At 62.3% G+C, this 13,469-nt stretch overlaps 1 protein-coding gene across 12 annotated transcripts in view; it reads right to left on the minus strand.

Annotated features, from left to right (window-relative positions):
* Positions 1 to 6,072: 6,072 nt before the first annotated feature.
* The window catches only part of COL20A1 (collagen type XX alpha 1 chain), a 29,582-nt gene continuing 22,185 nt past the window's right edge, over positions 6,073 to 13,469 (minus strand). For 4 of the 12 annotated variants that reach the window (XM_045053394.1, XM_045053388.1, XM_045053391.1 and 1 more), the window contains 15 exons: positions 13,177 to 13,286; positions 12,612 to 12,770; positions 12,444 to 12,521; positions 11,765 to 11,851; positions 11,037 to 11,090; positions 9,838 to 9,933; positions 9,705 to 9,758; positions 9,542 to 9,595; positions 9,168 to 9,266; positions 8,490 to 8,561; positions 8,029 to 8,064; positions 7,850 to 7,916; positions 7,507 to 7,644; positions 6,649 to 6,726; positions 6,073 to 6,233 (listed from right to left, as the gene is read on the minus strand). In XM_045053394.1, the coding sequence (XP_044909329.1) occupies positions 6,208 to 6,233; positions 6,649 to 6,726; positions 7,507 to 7,644; positions 7,850 to 7,916; positions 8,029 to 8,064; positions 8,490 to 8,561; positions 9,168 to 9,266; positions 9,542 to 9,595; positions 9,705 to 9,758; positions 9,838 to 9,933; positions 11,037 to 11,090; positions 11,765 to 11,851; positions 12,444 to 12,521; positions 12,612 to 12,770; positions 13,177 to 13,286 (1,208 nt within the window). In that variant the 3' untranslated portion in view covers positions 6,073 to 6,207. The remainder of the gene's footprint in view (positions 6,234 to 6,648; positions 6,727 to 7,506; positions 7,645 to 7,849; positions 7,917 to 8,028; positions 8,065 to 8,489; positions 8,562 to 9,167; positions 9,267 to 9,541; positions 9,596 to 9,704; positions 9,759 to 9,837; positions 9,934 to 11,036; positions 11,091 to 11,764; positions 11,852 to 12,443; positions 12,522 to 12,611; positions 12,771 to 13,176; positions 13,287 to 13,469) is intronic. The other 8 variants (XM_023250993.2, XM_045053390.1, XM_045053389.1 and 5 more) reach the window with 7 other exon arrangements.

Raw genomic sequence — 13,469 nt, forward strand, 5'->3', positions numbered from 1 at the left:
TGGGTCTGCCAGTAAACGCAAAGGAGCTGCTCGGCGCTGTTCTCCACCCGAGCAAACGGAAACGCGTTTTCTTGTTTGTCACCTGTGAGCAGACCGTCCTTCCTGTTTTCGAGGATTATGGCTCAGGCCGCTGTGACCGCACAGGACCGTGCCCTGAACGCTCTTCGTATTAACCACGTTCTTATGTTCTGTATCTTGTGACGTTTGGCATCTCGGGGGCCTGAGGACAGACGCCCCCCAGGGCCAGCCCGTTTTGGGGGTGGTGGACATTTGCCTGGAGCGGGACGTGTGTGCCACACTCCCTCCCACCCCCCCACCCCCGTCTGGGGCCAGGCATCACCACCGGCCACTCCGAGCAGCTACTCCCAGCCGTGACACCGAAGTCACCCAGGGCCAGGTCCCAGGCAACGAGGGCGGCTCTGTGCGCCCTGCCCTGCAGGTCCCTGGCCCAGGCCTTCCCCTCGCCCTGCCTGGTGGCCCTGTGGGCATGGCGTGCCCTCTTGGGAAATTGAGTCAGATCCTTCTTTCAACGGCACTGGTCTCTCCGTGGCATCACGTGGTCACCTGCACCAGCTGAGACGGGGCACAGAGAACTGTGGGCGCGCACGTGTGCGAGGTCCAAAGCGACCGTGCACCTCCCCCTTCTCGCCAAGTTTCTAAGTCCCTCGACGGCCCCTGGGGCAGCAGACCAAGCTGGCCAGGGCATGTGGACACGCCCCGTGGCACATGGCCCGCAGCGGCAGGCCTGGGAGTTTCCATGGAGACCTTGTGGCCCACAAAGCAGAAACTGCTTAGTACCTGAACCTTTACGGGCCGGGCCCGTGGTCCCAGCGTGCGTCCCCACATGAGTGACTGACCTTTCCTACGGTCCTGTGCTCTGGGACTTTTTATTCTAGAGTTTTCCCTTTCCATCTGAATAACAATGGTAAGTTGGGGGTGGGGTTCCTGCCGGGTTCCCGCAGATCATGCCAGATACTGTCCACCCGGCTGGCAGGGGTCCCATCCCTCAACTGCTGCCGCGTCTGGGTATCTGCCTGTCGCACGGGTGTAGCGACAAGGGCATAGCTTGACCTGTTTTCTCTGGCTGACCGTGCAGCCAGCCCCCAGCCCCCAGCCCCCAGCCATCCATTAGTCCTGCCTCTTCTGGAATTTGCCGGAGAGGGGATCACACAGTGTGCGCTCGTGCCAGCTTCCTTCCCTCAGCCTGAGTCCACGCTCCATCCACGAGCCACACAGGCCGCCGTCGGCGTGTCCCGGCTGCCCCGTGGGTTGCCGTGGGAGGATACACCGGTCTTTATTTATCTGTCTCCCAGTCGATGGCATTCGGGCTGTTTCCAGTTTGGGGCTGTTAGTATTTCTTTCTTTCTTTTAAGTTTACTTATTTTGAGAGACAGAGTGGAGGAGAAGAGAGAGGGAGGGAGAGAGAATCCCAAGCAGGCTGCATGCTGTCCGCGCAGAGCCCGATGCGGGGCTTGAACTCACAGACTGTGAGATCGTGACCTGAGCCAAAACCAAGAGTTGGGTGCTTAATCGACTGTGCCCTCCAGGCGTCCCTGGGACAGCTAGTATTTCTGCTATGAGCATCTTGGGGCAAGTTTTGGTACATTTGTGCATTTCTACTGGCTGCAACCCCGGAAACGGACTGCTCTGTGCCCCGCGGGATCTGCCGTGGTCAGGTGGTTGGCCCACAGGCTGTGTCACTTTGCCTCCCTGCATCAGGGCCCGGTTGCCCCGTCCACGGCAAGGGTTGTCATCTGTGCCTTTGGTGGGGCACGCTGTGCCTCCCTGTGCCGTCCCCTGCATTTCGGTAGCTAAGTAGTGAGGTGGGTTTCTTATCAAATGTTAATCGACTCTTCCAGAAAATGCCCATCATTGGCCTTTGTCAGCTCCCTTTGACCAGCTTCAATGCTGGTCTCTAACGTAATTCTGTTGTAGACAGAGAACTACTCGGTTTGATCTGAAATTTGTGACACTTGTTTTGGGCCAGCCTTCCACATGTGCTTGATGGGGAGGTGTCGCTTGCTGTGGTCTGGGGAAAGTTCTAGCAATGCCGGCCAGGTCAGGTCAGGGGAGAGGTCTGCTCTGGTCTTCTGTCTGCTTTCTCTCCCGATTCCCCCGCGGGTGTTAGTGCCACCGAGGACAGCTGTGGGTCTGTCCCCTGCTCCTCGGTCAGCGTTTGCTTCCTGTATTCTGCAACCCTGTCACATCGAGGGCTGCCGTGTCCTCCCGGTGAGCAGCCCCCTTGGCCTCATGTCACGTCCCCTTCCTCTCTGGCGCATTCTGTTTTGAAGTCTACCTTTGCTGACAACAACATAGCCACTCAGCTTCCACCTTTAACCGCTAACCTGACTCTTGTCGCTGTTTATGACATGGACAACCTGTGGCTACCACCCAAGTCGATGGATGGAACACGTCCATCTACCTTCCCTGTGGCTCCTCGGGAAGCCGCTGCCCTGACCGCCATTGTACTAGAGCCTTCGTGTGTTCTAGAACCTCATGTAAATGGAGGACTCTCCTTTGTGCACAGCCTCTTTGCTTCAGTGGGCTTTGCCGTTCATCCCCGGTAGTACATGTGTGATTTGCTTGTGTCTGTGAATATTCCGCCATTTGTTTATTCATTGATGGACGCTTGGATTGTTTCCTGTTTGGAGTTATGATGGATCATGCTGCTTCCCGTGCGCACACGCACACGCGTCTTTGTGTGGACATGTTTTCACTTCTCTGGCGCAAATACCTACTAGAACTTCGGGGCCCCAGGAGGCCCCAGGAGGTGTTTCCAGAGGCTTCCCAGCCGTGTGGCCTCGCACCCCTGCTGACAGCCTCAGAGACACCGGGTGTGGATTGCACTGCATGAGTGGCTTTCCTGTCTCTGAAGACCAGGGCTGTTGAGCGCCGTGTCGTGGATTCACTGACCACCCGTGTGTCTTGCTTAGTGAAGTGTTGAAATCTTTTCTCATTACACATCGCCTTCTTTTAATGAGTTGTTAATATTTCTTTCCCATCTGTGACTACAATTTTCATTTCCTTAATGGTGTCTTTTGAAGAAAAGCTTTTAATTTTGATGAAGTGCAATTTATTATTTTTTTCCTTCTATGGTTATTGCTTTATGGACCCTGCTCAAGAAATCTGTGCCTATCCCGAGGTTTTGAGTATGTACTTCTAGATTTCCTTCTAGAAAGCTCTGTTTTAGCTTTTATGTTTTGGTTTATAACACTTTCCGAGCCAGCTTTTGGACGTGCCGTTCGATGAGGGTGGTTCATGATTCAAATCTCCAGCTGCCTCTGCACCATTTTCAGAAAACACTATCCTTCCCTGTCGAAACGCCCAGAATGACCACCTCGTACATTCTCCCGGCTTCCGGGTGCTCTAGTCCAACCCTGGCTGCTCCGAGCTGGCTAGAGGCAGAAAGCTGGGTCGTGCCTCTCAGCACAGTTTGGAAGTTCACTTATATTTATTGTAATTTCTGCTACACTGGGACATGTTTCTGTTTACATGTTCTATCCCCTCCCATAAAGGAAATGCTAATCTCGAAGGTTATACGTTCTATTGTCTTCCTCCTCGTGGCTGCTGCCAAGATTTCTATGTTCCAAGAGTTTACTAAATTGATATCAGGCTGCCCATCTCTGAATAAAGCAAGCGCATTGGTTGCCTTCAGGAATCCTGGCCTCCCACACACCAGCCACAGCGGAACAATCTAGAAGTGCAGAATTTGTCCACGTGGAGGGCTTCTTTGTCCAGTCGGCAGTGAACTTCATCACGTGTCTCAGGGACTGGGCTTTCCTGTGTATTGGATCTAATTTCTGGTTATTTTCCCCTTTCTGGGGAACTGCCCCCCACCCCTCAGGGGGAAGGTGTTTCCCCTTCTGAGACTTTGTGGACTCGGGACATGTTTTTGCCCCATTCATTCCAGTGATAATTCGCTGGATGTGACACTTGAGTGCTTTCCCTCAACACTTCGGCTCATCATGCTCCCGCCTTGGACACCACGCTGACTCATTCTTCCAAGAAGTATTTCCATTCGCTTCACCATGTTTTGCATTAAAGAATCTAAGGGAGTATTTTCACAATCGAGCCCCTTCAGCCCTCTGAGCCCTTCAGTGTGAGGTCCGAGATCTTCTCTAATTTTCTGATTTTTAAAAACTGCCTATTTGAACATTCCCCAGTCCTCGCTTCCCACCTCTTCCCACTTGGACCGCCCCTCCACCCCCCCACGTGGATGCCAACACTCGAATTCTCTGTTTCATCCTTTTCTGAGCCTGAGGGGAGACGTCTTCAAGCTGACCCTGCAGCCCGGCTTCGGCGCGTGTCCGTAACCGCCCGCCCGCCTCGCGGATACTTCTTTTGCAAACTCCTTTTGCAACCGTGTTTCCGGCTGTCTGTCCTTTCTACTTACTGATTCTGGCTTCGTGTCGTTACATCAATCCTTCCCTCTTTGAACTTGGGAGTTTTAGGTTAATGGGCCCAAGAGGACATCCTTGTTGGTCCTCGTTGGTCTGGTGGGCGCGGCGCGGTCTGCCCGGTGCGTGGCCCTGTCCCTCCGATGTCGTTTTCCCTGTTACTTGTCTCCTGGACCCGAGAGTCGTGCCGCACGTGAGCACGTGTGCAGCGTGTTCATCCGGACACGCACGTGTGGAGGGATTGGGGGTGCTGCGATGGGGCTCACACGGACCCGCACGGTCAGCCACACCGGAGGCAGGGCCGGGGAGGGCGGGCGGCAGGGTTGCGCTCTCCCCGGCCCGCTGGGCCGGGGCGTCGCAGGTTGGGGACGGGGGGTGAGCTGGTGCCTGCTCCCCCCGCCTGGGCTCTCGTGCCCCGGCTGCACCCCGCCTCCTTGAGCAGACGGTCCAGAGCGGGCGTCTCCCCCGGTCCCTTCTCTGACCGTGCCGCTCCTGGGCCAAGCCTGCCTGCAGCCTAGGGAGCCAGCCCCAAGGCTTCCGCTCACGCTGAGATGGTGGCCGACACGCTGCCCGCCTGAGACCGGACCCAGCACCCCTCTCCGGTGGGCTCCCGCCCCAGATGGCTCCCGCAGTCGCTCCGCCACCGCCCCCCTCCCAGGCTCGGCCTCCCGCCTGCTCTCGCCACCTCCGTCTCAGCGCGCAATGATGAGGCCCTGACCCCACGGGGCTCCCTGAGTTCTTACCCACAGATCATGTACAACAGACTGCGAGTCCCATCAGTTCCTTGCTCAGAAGCCCTGGTGACCCGCTCCTGAGTCCAGACCACACACCCCTCCCCCACCCCCCCACCCCCCTCCCCGTGCTACCCCCCCGGGTCTGTCAGAGCCGACCTTGCTCCTGGCCCCGGGCTCAGCTGTCCCTGTCCCGGCCGCTCCGGCCTGTGTAGCCTCCTGCCGTTTCTGGGTGGTGCTGTGGGTTCAGGCCCCCCACGTGCTGTGCCCGTGCTGGAACCTTCTCCCATCTTCCACTCCCCACTTTGTTCCTGTCTCTGCGCAAATGTCACCTCGGAAGCTTATGTTGGCCTCTGCGTCTGAAGGAGGCCCGCCCCAAATTCTTCCCAGTTTAGAAAATGACATGGTGTTTGTAGGCCACAGCAGGTGAGGTTCCCAGGGAAGTAAGGGTCAGGGGCGGCCAGGGTGGTGTCCAGGCTGGTGGGCCGGAGAAGGGGGGTGCTGGCAGTGACAAGGCATGGGGCCAGCAGGTCAGGGTCTCCAGGGGCTCAAGCACATGGGAGGCGAGCTGGACGCTATGTCGTTAGTGAGGGGATGCTACTAGGGAGAGAGGAGCCCCTGACACCGGCCCGGGAAGGTCACATCAGCGAGTGTTTGAGAGGGGGTTGGGCACCGATCTCCAAGCCCCCCCCCGGGTTACTCAATGCGGCTGAGAAACCCCGTCCTGGGCAGGGCCTGGACTGTGGGGGTGCCGGGGCACTGAGTCACAAGGTCACAGGAGGCTGCAGGGGCGGCGGGGCGGCGGGGGGGGGGGGTCCTTGAAGCCACGGAAGGATGGCAGCTTGTCTCTCTGAGGGTGGAGGTGGGGCCACTTGGACTTGACTGGGCAGGGACGGACTCCGGGTCCCAGGGACACCCCTCCCTGCAGTGAGCAGGCCACTCCCTTGCTGAGCACGCTGCACTTTATCTGAGTGTGGAAACAGTACAGAGGGAAGGCCCCCCACCCCACCTTCTGCCTCCGGGCCCCTCCCGGGACTCGCTTTCCAGGTTCCTCCTGCAGGGTCCAGGGAGGGGCAGGGTCACTCCGGGCAGCACGGGGGCCGTCCTGGCAGGAGAGAGGGTGAACAGTCTGAGGGAGGTGGCAGCCAGCCGGACGGCAGCAGCCCCGCCCACCTGGCACCGAGGACCCGAGCCCCCAGGGTCCCCGTGCATCCAGCTGGGCCACGAGCCCCGGGCACGAACCTTTTCCCAGGATGCTGCCGCCAGGTGCCCCCGGCCCTGATCCTTTCGCCCACCCGATCCACCCTCCTGCCCTGCTAACCCCTGACTGGGGCCTCCCTGGGCTCTCCTGGCTCCCCCCCACGTGTCTCCAGGTTTGCTGGGCCCCCCCAGGCCCAGGAACCCCCATTCGTGTTCTATCCCAAGCCGCTTCACCAGCTCCTGAGCCATCTGTCCGTGCTGCACCCCCACCTCCCAGCAGCCCCCCGGGAGCTCCTCCTCCCCGAAGGTGGGGGGCTCACCCGTTCCCCCCAGGGGTCCGGGAGGCTCACTCCCTTTCAGCCGAGGGCTGCTCCTCTGACCAAGGGCGCCGGGCTCACCTGAGTGGAAGGGGGTGTGCTGGAACCGGGGTGCGTGTGGCAACGGTCTCCCTTCTCAGGGACCCTGTTCTGACTGAGGGGAGGTGGGCACCCGACCCCAAGCAGGCACGTGTCGTTGGGTCAGTGGCCAAGGTTAACTGAGGGGGGCCTCGTGATGGCACCTACAGCCTTGTCCACGAGGCTGGGTACAAAGAAGGGTATTTATCCCAAAGACAGTGTCTGGGGCACTCTGACAGACCGTGGGGGCAGGGCTTCCCGCAGGGGAGCCCCTCTCCCCTCCCAACGCACAGCCCAGGGGGTGAGGCAGGACCCCGCGGTCCTGCCCATGGGGCGGCACCACAGCCCCACCCCATCCAGGCCCACGAGCTCTGTCTCCCCTGATCAGCCTCCCATCCATCTCGGCACCTGAGCCGTGACCAGCGCCACAGCCCCAGTCGGATGGACGAACGCGTGACAAGGTCATTAGACCAAGCCTCCTGCTGCATCAGAGCAAGGAGAGAGGGAGCACGTGGGAAGGACAGGAGGGAGGGGACGGCAGGGCAGGAGGTGGCCCTAATCTTGGGCTTCCCGGGAGGAAGGGGAAGGGGGCCCTCTGAGGACCCCGGGGAAACCAGGCCGCGTCCCGTCCTGCCTTAGCGACCTCTGTGTGGGCTCAGGGGCCCTGCCTCCGCACCCCGGCCCAGGGAGGGTGCAGGGGATGCCGGGGCCACACGGAACTCCCAGCCGGGGACTGGGAGGGAGCTGCAGTTGCCCCCACACCCCCCGCAAGGGGGCCAGTACCTCCGTCCTCAGGGTGGGGGCCGTCTCGTCCTCCTCTTCCAGGGAGCCAGGCCTCACCGTGAGAGCTGGGGTGTCCGAGGGCCTGCAAGATGGGCCTGGGGGGCCTGGCGCTCTCATGGTGGAACTTCAGCACGTGAGCTGGGGATAGGGGTGGAGGGGTGTCAGCAGGGCGGGGGGTGGGGCAGGGGGACTCCCCGCTCACTTCCCCCGGATTCACTGGGGCATGGCCAGTGCCCGCGGTCCCTTCAGGCCCGGCTGGGGTGAGACAGAGGCCGCACGGGGCTGGGGGTGGGGGTGGGGGTGGGGGGCTCTGGCGCCCTCGCAAGGAGGCCGCACCACTCACTCTGGATGGCAGACTCGCAGGCCTGGTTCACGAGCTGGTAGATGGTGGCCAGGGACTGCGGCTCCCCCTGCAGGGCAGATGGGCCGTGTGGCCAAGCGCGGTGCCCAGCGGCGTGGGGGCCGGTGCCTCCCGCACACCCCCCAGGAAGCGCCTGGAGCCTGGACAGGGGCCTCACTCACCTTCTCTCCTCGCTCCCCTTTGGGCCCCGGCAGCCCCTGAAATAGAGGAAGAGGAGAAAAGCGGGTCAGCACAGAGAAGTCAACCCGCCTGGACCCTGTCCCGGGCCGGGTGAGGGTGCATGCTGGGGGCCGCCGCTCCCAGGGAGCTGGCAACGCAGAGTCCCCCGCAGCTGGGACACGGGCCTGGACGCCAGCTGGGCCTGCCCGGGGCCTGCCTTCCTCCACCTCCCAGCTGAGCCCTTGCCTAGCTGTGGGACCAGGCCTGCCCCACACCCTGGGGCCCCCAGGCCCGCCCTGTTCCCTGGCCGGTCCCATCTCGGGCTCCCTCCGCTGCAGATCAGTTCCAAACCCAAGCTTCCAAAGTGGCCCTGACTGGGCGGGAAGGAGGCATTTACTCAAATTTGCTCCCCCGCCTCCCATCTTTGCTGAGCGGCTGGCCGGTAGGTGGGAAGGGGACTTACCGTGAGCCCCACAGGCCCCGGGAGTCCTCTCTGCCCTCCGGAGCCCCTGGCCCCCGCCGTGCCCTGGAAGCCCTGCAGGGGTGCAGAGGGTGTGGCCGCAGCCCCCCCCCCCTCCCCGGAGGACGTGGGTCCTCCTCCCTCCAGCCTTGGCTCCCTGCGGACTGGGTCCCTGCCTCCTGCAGGCCAGGCCGGGCCTCCTCACCTGCCTCAGAGCTTGTCCAGGCTGAGTACCCAGGGCAGAGGCCCTCCCACCCCACCCCACTTGGCACTGGCCGTCCCGAGTGTGACCACGGTCACCCCCCACCCCAGGGACAGCTCTCCGGCACTGAGCCCAGCACAGACCCTGGAACCACAGGCTGGGGAGGGGAGGTGCCTCTGAGCGAGGCCGCGGAGAAGGAGAAGACGGCCGGTCATTTCCCCGCCAGACTCACGCGTCCCCCCTCCCTCGGCCTACCCGGGAGCCCGGGCACTTTCCTGCCACGCGGACCGACAGTGACTGGGGCCGTGCTAACGTGGCGTTTCCGACCTGCCCAGCGGAGGTGAGGAAGACCCTCGCCTGGAGCCGCCCCTGGGCACTCGCGCGCCCTGCGGAGCCCCACCAGGTTCCAGCCCAGGAGAGAGAGGCGTCCCCAGGTCACCTGCGGGGGCGGGGGCTGCAGCCACAGGGCAGGTTCTGACCTGTTCAGCCCTAGGAACCGGGGGGAGCCTCTCAGGAGGACCTACCCTCGGGCCCGGAGGTCCAGGCAGGCCAGCACTCCCCTCCAGACCCCTCATTCCCTGAAGACAGAGGACAGGGCAGGCTAGGGCAGGGGGTGGCCTGGTGCCCCCACACGCCCCTCCCGTGGTGGCCCACGTCACCCCCACGGACAGAACCCAGCACCCAGGGACCCACACCTGTGAGTGGGGGGCAAGGCCAGCCAAGCTCAGGGCCTGCCCCCAGCCCCTGGCAGTGACCACCCTCCCCTCCCCGCTGGGGAGGCCCCTGCCCCCACAGTCTCTATCTGAGATCCACCCCCCCGACTGCCCCACCCCACCACAGGCTTCTCTCCCACCTTAGGTCCCTGGAGGCCGACCTTCCCGGGAGGGCCCTGGTGACCAGGATGGCCCTAGAAGGAACAGAGACAGCTGGCCAGGCTGAGGCCCCATCCCGGAGACCCAGGTCCCCAGCCCGTGCCCTCCCTGCCCACACACCCGGAGGGCGTCTGATCCCACTACCTGCAAGCCCGGGGCTCCGTGGTCCCCCTTCTCTCCTTTGACCCCTGGTGGACCCTGGAGAGGAAAGGGACTCAGTCTGTCCCAGAGGAGGGGGGAGACAGCCGGGGGGAGGGGGAGGGGAGGCAGCACCTACCACAGGCCCCTGCACGGTTCGGCCCTGGGTCCCTGGCGACCCCTGCTGACCCCCAGGACCCTCAGGTCCCGTCTGTCCAGGTGGCCCGGGCTCTCCCTGCAGACACAGGCGAGGGAGGGGCTAAGAAGGCCTCCACCCTGCCCTCAGTGGCCCCCCTGGCCCTCCAGCTGACCGTGGCAGCCAGACCCAGCCCTACAGAGATGCCCTCGCCTCACCGCCCACCCCGGGAGGGGTCCTGCTGGGACCTGCTCGACAGCCGGGGACGGACCCCGGCCACTTCTTCGGGTCACAGAGCCAGTGACCCCGTTCTCCCTTCCTGACCGGGAGGGGTACAGAAAGCCCTGTGGCAGAGCCGACCTGGACAGGCCAGTCAGAGCTCTGACGCCCCAGCACTAGGCTCCGTCCTCGCTGGACTGTGCCGCCGGATCCCTAAGGGCCAGGGACAAACTCTCCTTCCACCGTTTGAGATTCCAGGGCAAAATCAATGCTTTCAAAGAATTTTTGTGAATTTAGCTTATAAGTGTACCAAACTCCCTAAAGAAAACCGCAGACATTCTCATGTCTGAATATCAATGAGAAAATCCTAAGTAAAACGTCAGCAAACAGAACCTTGCAGCACACGAACGGGTGACAAGTACTCGGTTTAACGGGTACAGGAAGAGTTCAGTGTCAGGAATGCGCTAAAATCATTCGCCAAACTAAGAGCTCCAGGAAAAGGAATTATTTGGCTGCGTCCAGCTGAGGCAGCACCAGATCTTAATATCCACCCTTGATTTTCTAAATCTCCTAATAAACAGGAACACCCAGAGGTGACTGTCACACAACAAAACCTATCTGTCCCCGCGCCAGCTCCACACCAGCGGGAGGCAAACCGGTCACAACGCAGATCACAGACATGTGGCTAACGTCCATAATCTGTCGAGTGCTCCCAAGAATTAATACGAAAAATAGCCCAGCGGCAAGGATTCCAAGGACATTTGTCAAGGGGAAAACTCCAGCAAATTCCAGCAACTCCCACAGGGTGTTGGAGCTCCTGTAGGAGAAATGCCAACACACTTCACCTGTCAGATTGCTCAAGGTCAATGACGTTCGCGATTTCTGGGGTCGGGGGTGGGAAACTGGCCCCTCACTGGGGAGGGCGCTTTGCTTCTGGCTGTGGGGCTCCACCCTCCGGCCCCACAGGACCCCCCACAACTCACCCTGGGGCCTGGGAAGCCCTGTTCTCCTGGGACTCCGTTCCTTCCGGGGAGGCCCTACCAGGACACAGACCAGGCTGAGCTTCCGCGGCGCCCACCCGAGGGCCCCGCAGCACTGCCCCCTGGGGACTACAGTCCCCCAGTTCAGGTGGGGGAGGGGAGGGGTCTTCCAGGGCCAGGCCTAGCCCGCCCTCCCCGCCGCCCCCCCACCCCCCACAGCCGCCGGGTACACCAGACCGGTTCTGGCAGGTCTCCGTTCAAATTGCGGCCCCTGCCTGGTGCGGTCCGTGGACAGCCAGGCCAGAGCCCGTGCGCTTGAGCGACGCTCCCGCCACACGGGCCCCGGAGTCTCGGGGCTGGCAGGGGTGCGGGCCCCGCCCCACGGTGGGGGTCCCACAGCCGGAGCACCTGGGACGGAGGCCGCCCACATGGCTGCGACTCACTGCCAGGCCACATCGCACCCACCGGCCACCACCAGCACGGTGCCACAGACTAACTGGGCACCCCCCCCCCCCCCCCCCGCCCCACAGGGTTGGCTCAGGGGAGGGAAGCAGAGGGAAGGAGAGGCTGGCTGGGAGGGGTCTCACGAGGCAGGGGGATAGGGCCACTGGGGGGCTCGTGAGAACATCCCATCTTGGCGCAGGCTGGCTCGGCTGCTCGGCGGTGTGAGTGAGGGGGCAGCGGGCTTTGCCAGGAGCCCAGGTCACCCGGGGAGCCGATGATGGACTCACCGGAGGTCCCTGGGGCCCCGGGGGCCCCGGGGTCTGCGAGGAACAGGCACAAGAGGAAGAGAAGGCAGGGCAGGTCTCTCCATCCTTCTGGGAGGAAGGAGACCCCACTCATTAAGTGGACCCCCACCTGTTCCTGTCTGACCCTAGAGCTCGGACAGCCAGACAGCTGGGTTCCAGGACGCCGGGGAGGCTGGGAGTGAGGGGTGGGGAGCTGGTCCCCGGTGCCCTCCCCCCCCCCCCCACTGCCGGCTGCCCTGCATGGGCCCTCTCCCAGTCCCTCCCAATCCCCAGCATACCCAAGCCCCGTGTGGGTACAGTGTGAGGAACCCTGCCCACATCTTCATGGTGCGGAGGCTGCCCGAGTCTCTGGCAGTCCCTCTGGCTTTGCTGGATGAGCCCCTTCCTTCCTGGCCAGCTGTCTATACCCCAACTGCACCCACAGAGAAGGGAAGTGGCCCCCGAGTACACAGCAGTGGCCACCCCCGCAGCTGGCGGCTTCCTGACGCACTCCAGCCTGCCTTGGCCTCCAGGGTCTCTTGCATTCAGCTGCCCAGGCCTCTGGCTCTGACCAGAGGCCACCTCCTCCAGGAAGGCTGCCCTGCTTTCTCCCGGTGCTGTGCTGATGCACCTCCTATCTACCCCCAGACTCTGCACCCTTGGCAGGCACTGGCCCACCTACCGATGCAGGGAGCTCACAGCACATGTCTTCCTCCGCCCAGGAGTCATTGCACACGATCTGCAGCGTCTGGAGCTGGAACTATAATGCAAAGCAGGGTTGGCCAGATACGGTTGTGGTCTCTGGGGCGCCCCCTCCAGCCCGGTGCAGCAGGATGAAGCCCATGCTCACCGTGGCTGAACTGCTCCGGGGCCCGCGGGCCTTGGCCAACCGTCCCAGCATGACGAAGCCAGTAACAGGTGGGCTGCCTGCCTCCCCCATGGGCCTCTCAGCGACCTTCCGGCAGTCCACATAGAGCCTGACCTTGGAGCGGCCCACAGCCACATGCACCTGCCAGAGAGACACCACCAGGGGTTCCCCCTGCAGCCCCGGCGGGGGTGAGCACCCATCTGTGCCCGCAAGGCCAGGCCAGATGGGGAAGAAAGAGCCCATTGACCTGGGGGTCAGGATCCTGACTCCATCCTGGGTCGAATGGGACACCCCCTCACTGGGCCTCAGTTTCCCCTTTGTATAATGGAGCAAACTACACGTGTTGCAGACCCCTCCCAGGAATTCCTGGGACCCGGGAAGGGTTGGGATGCTCTCTGACCCAAACTAAGGCATCTGTCATAGAGGGGATCAGAGGGACAGAGGCTTGAACAGGACAAGATGACTTTCGAGGAAAGTGGGAGGGAGTGGGGGGCAGCGGACGGTCTTAGAGGACATGTACTTCGGTCTTTCGGGAAACTTCCAGCACCTTGTGGAAGCTTCCAAAGAATATCCTCCTCACTTCGGGCAGGTCAAAGGTGACCTCTTGCAAGGTGGCCCTGGGGTCGTGGTTGAAGTAGGTCAGAGACTTCCTGCCGGCTGCAGGGGAGGGGTGAGGGACATGTGAGACCCCCCCAAACAGAACAGGACAGCCCCACGACAGGGCAGCATGCAAAGTCAAATGCACCCCAAGCCTCGGGGACCCGAGCTACAGACATGGCCCCTGTTTGGGACTCCTGCCTCCCGGTGACGGCGGCCCCCGGCCTGGCCTGGAGGCAGGGT

This window comes from Felis catus, chromosome A3 (assembly GCF_018350175.1).
Source record: "Felis catus isolate Fca126 chromosome A3, F.catus_Fca126_mat1.0, whole genome shotgun sequence".
Taxonomy (NCBI): domain Eukaryota; kingdom Metazoa; phylum Chordata; class Mammalia; order Carnivora; family Felidae; genus Felis; species Felis catus.